A 2,252-nucleotide genomic window follows, 5' to 3' on the forward strand; every position below is an offset into this window, starting at 1 on the left:
AAACAAGGGGGCATTGGAGAAGATGTTTACATCCAAACAATGGAAATCCAGTCCTTTTTCTGGAACAACAGGTGGGAAACTCGTTCAAAGTCTCGTTATGGATGATAAGTTTTGGAAAAGTGTTGTGGTTTGCTTGGTTGGCGCTAGTCCTCTGATCAAGGTGCTTCATTTGGTGAGTTTGGACCAGAAACCAGTCATAGGTTTCATTTATGATGAAATGAAGAGAGTAAAAGAGAAGATCAAGCATGCCTTTAAATCTGACAAGAAACGGTAAACTTTTTTAGTGTTTCTCTAATTCACTGTTAGTATGAATTTGATTTGTTACTTTGTGTATATTCTTTCTGTGAACTTCTTCAGATGAAAGTGTTTTTTCTCTTTTTAGTTATATGCCTTTATGGGACATCATAGATGAAAGATGGGACGAAGAAACTCTTAGGCCTTTGCATGCCACAGCTTATTATCTTAACCCTCGGTTTCACTATGATCCTAGTTTCGAAGAAGATTTTGATGTTAAACTTGGTTTGTACGGGTCTTTAAGCAAGACGATAGCAAAGCAAGACTGGTCTAAGGTTGATCATATGCTTGAAGATTTCAAGCATGCAAGAAACTCTCTTGGTAATGAAATAGCCAAGATTGCAATTAAAACCAAAAATCCTGCTGATTGGTGGGACTCATATGGTTCTGAACTTCCCGAGCTCCAACATTTTGCTAAACGAATACTGAGTTTGACAACCAATTCTTTTGGCTGTGTGGATAACCGGAATGCCTTTGATATGGTAAAATTTGTTAGCTTCACTTGTAATGTAAACATATCTAGGTAGCCATTTTATTCATTTGGTTTTTATTTGTTTAGGTACACATGAAGAGAAGAAACCGTTTGAGGCAACAGATACTGAAAGATGTACTGCTAATGATGTCTAATTCAAAGTTAGCCGAAAGGCACCAAGCTGAAAAATCCATTGAACATAGCATAGACGATCTTTCTTCTGATGATGAATGGATTATAGAGAGTAATGAAAACGTATCTAACAATGAAGAGTCAGAGTTAGATGACTTGTGCTTGTTTATTCCAATTGAAGATGATGTGGCAGATTCTAAAGATGATAATGGTGCTTATGTAGATGATCTACAGATTCATGATGATGATGATGATATTGAACTTGATGAAGAGGCAGATGTTGATGATGAAGATGAGGCAAGTTACTCAACGGATGATGTCACGGATAGAGGTTTGTTCTAAAAGTCCCCTGCATTTGTTCTTTCATAACGAGTAGCATGCTTGTTCAGTTTTACAATTAGTAACAGAAGTTTCAGGTGTTTCTTTTTTGGTTTTATATTGTTGGCATTAACCAACAGTGACTGAAATCTCTTCCTTCTCGACAATTGGCGCCACTCAAAAATATGCTCTGGCTTTCAACTTTATATCATGGTTTCTTTTTCTGTTTTTGTACTATAAAACTTTGCTGACTTGAGCAAGATTGGAAGCCTTAAAATACATAATGAATCATATACACCTATAGACTCTCATCCATTCATACTAATATACTAAAATAATATAACAGTTCAAACATCAGAATTCGATCTTGACTTAATTTTAGGGTTTATACACACATAACATGATAAGAGCTTAATCCAGAACAGACAGTATCTTATTAGTGTCAGAACAGACAGTATCTTATTAGTGTCAGAACAGACAGTATCTTATTAGTGTCAGAACAGATAGGACAATATCTTATCAGTGTCAAAACAGATAGTATCTTATTAGTATCAGACAATATGTTATCAGTGTAGAGATTTGTGTTATAAAGAGCTAAGAATGTGTGGAATGGAGAAAGAGGGAATAAAAGCAAAGGAAAAACAGCAATGATAGGGAAAGTGTGTGATTGTATTTGAGGTTTACGCACGCGTGCACTCCATATCTAATCACACTGCTCAAATGCTTCATTTGGTTGGTGTGACTTGTGTGAAGTCCCCACCTCCCTACCCTTGTCTCCTTATCTCTTCCAACTTATCCCATTATTTGTACCATCCATTTATGGTTTCACCATTTTTCTCAAGTCAATTTTGGGGAATCATCCACGTCAAATCACCACACCAAAGTCTACAAAGTTTTAACATATTATTCCACACTATCCCTCACCACATAAATACTAATCTCTCACTCTATCTATTTATAGGGTTAATATTCTTTTATTGTTATGTGTGTAAACAAAGTTACCCTATACCTAACTCTATTGGTTACTCAACCTTTT

At 35.7% G+C, this 2,252-nt stretch overlaps 1 protein-coding gene across 1 annotated transcript; it reads left to right on the forward strand.

The window, feature by feature from the left end:
- LOC106764406 lies at positions 1-1,572 on the forward strand. The gene is made up of 3 exons (XM_014648693.2): positions 1-270; positions 383-776; positions 854-1,572. Exons 1-3 carry the CDS (start codon positions 23-25, stop codon positions 1,238-1,240), a joined length of 1,029 nt encoding a protein of 342 aa, XP_014504179.1. The 5' UTR covers positions 1-22; the 3' UTR covers positions 1,241-1,572.
- The last annotated feature ends 680 nt before the right edge of the window (positions 1,573-2,252 follow it).

Source organism: Vigna radiata, chromosome 6 (genome assembly GCF_000741045.1).
Source record: "Vigna radiata var. radiata cultivar VC1973A chromosome 6, Vradiata_ver6, whole genome shotgun sequence".
NCBI lineage: Eukaryota > Viridiplantae > Streptophyta > Magnoliopsida > Fabales > Fabaceae > Vigna > Vigna radiata.

Coding starts and splice junctions, on each gene's coding strand:
- LOC106764406 (XM_014648693.2), top strand. CDS start 23: ATGTTTACATCCAAACAATGGAAATCCAGTCCTTTTTCTGGAACAACA. Junction 271..382: donor TTTAAATCTGACAAGAAACG/GTAAACTTTTTT, acceptor TTCTCTTTTTAG/TTATATGCCTTTATGGGACA. Junction 777..853: donor ACCGGAATGCCTTTGATATG/GTAAAATTTGTT, acceptor TTATTTGTTTAG/GTACACATGAAGAGAAGAAA.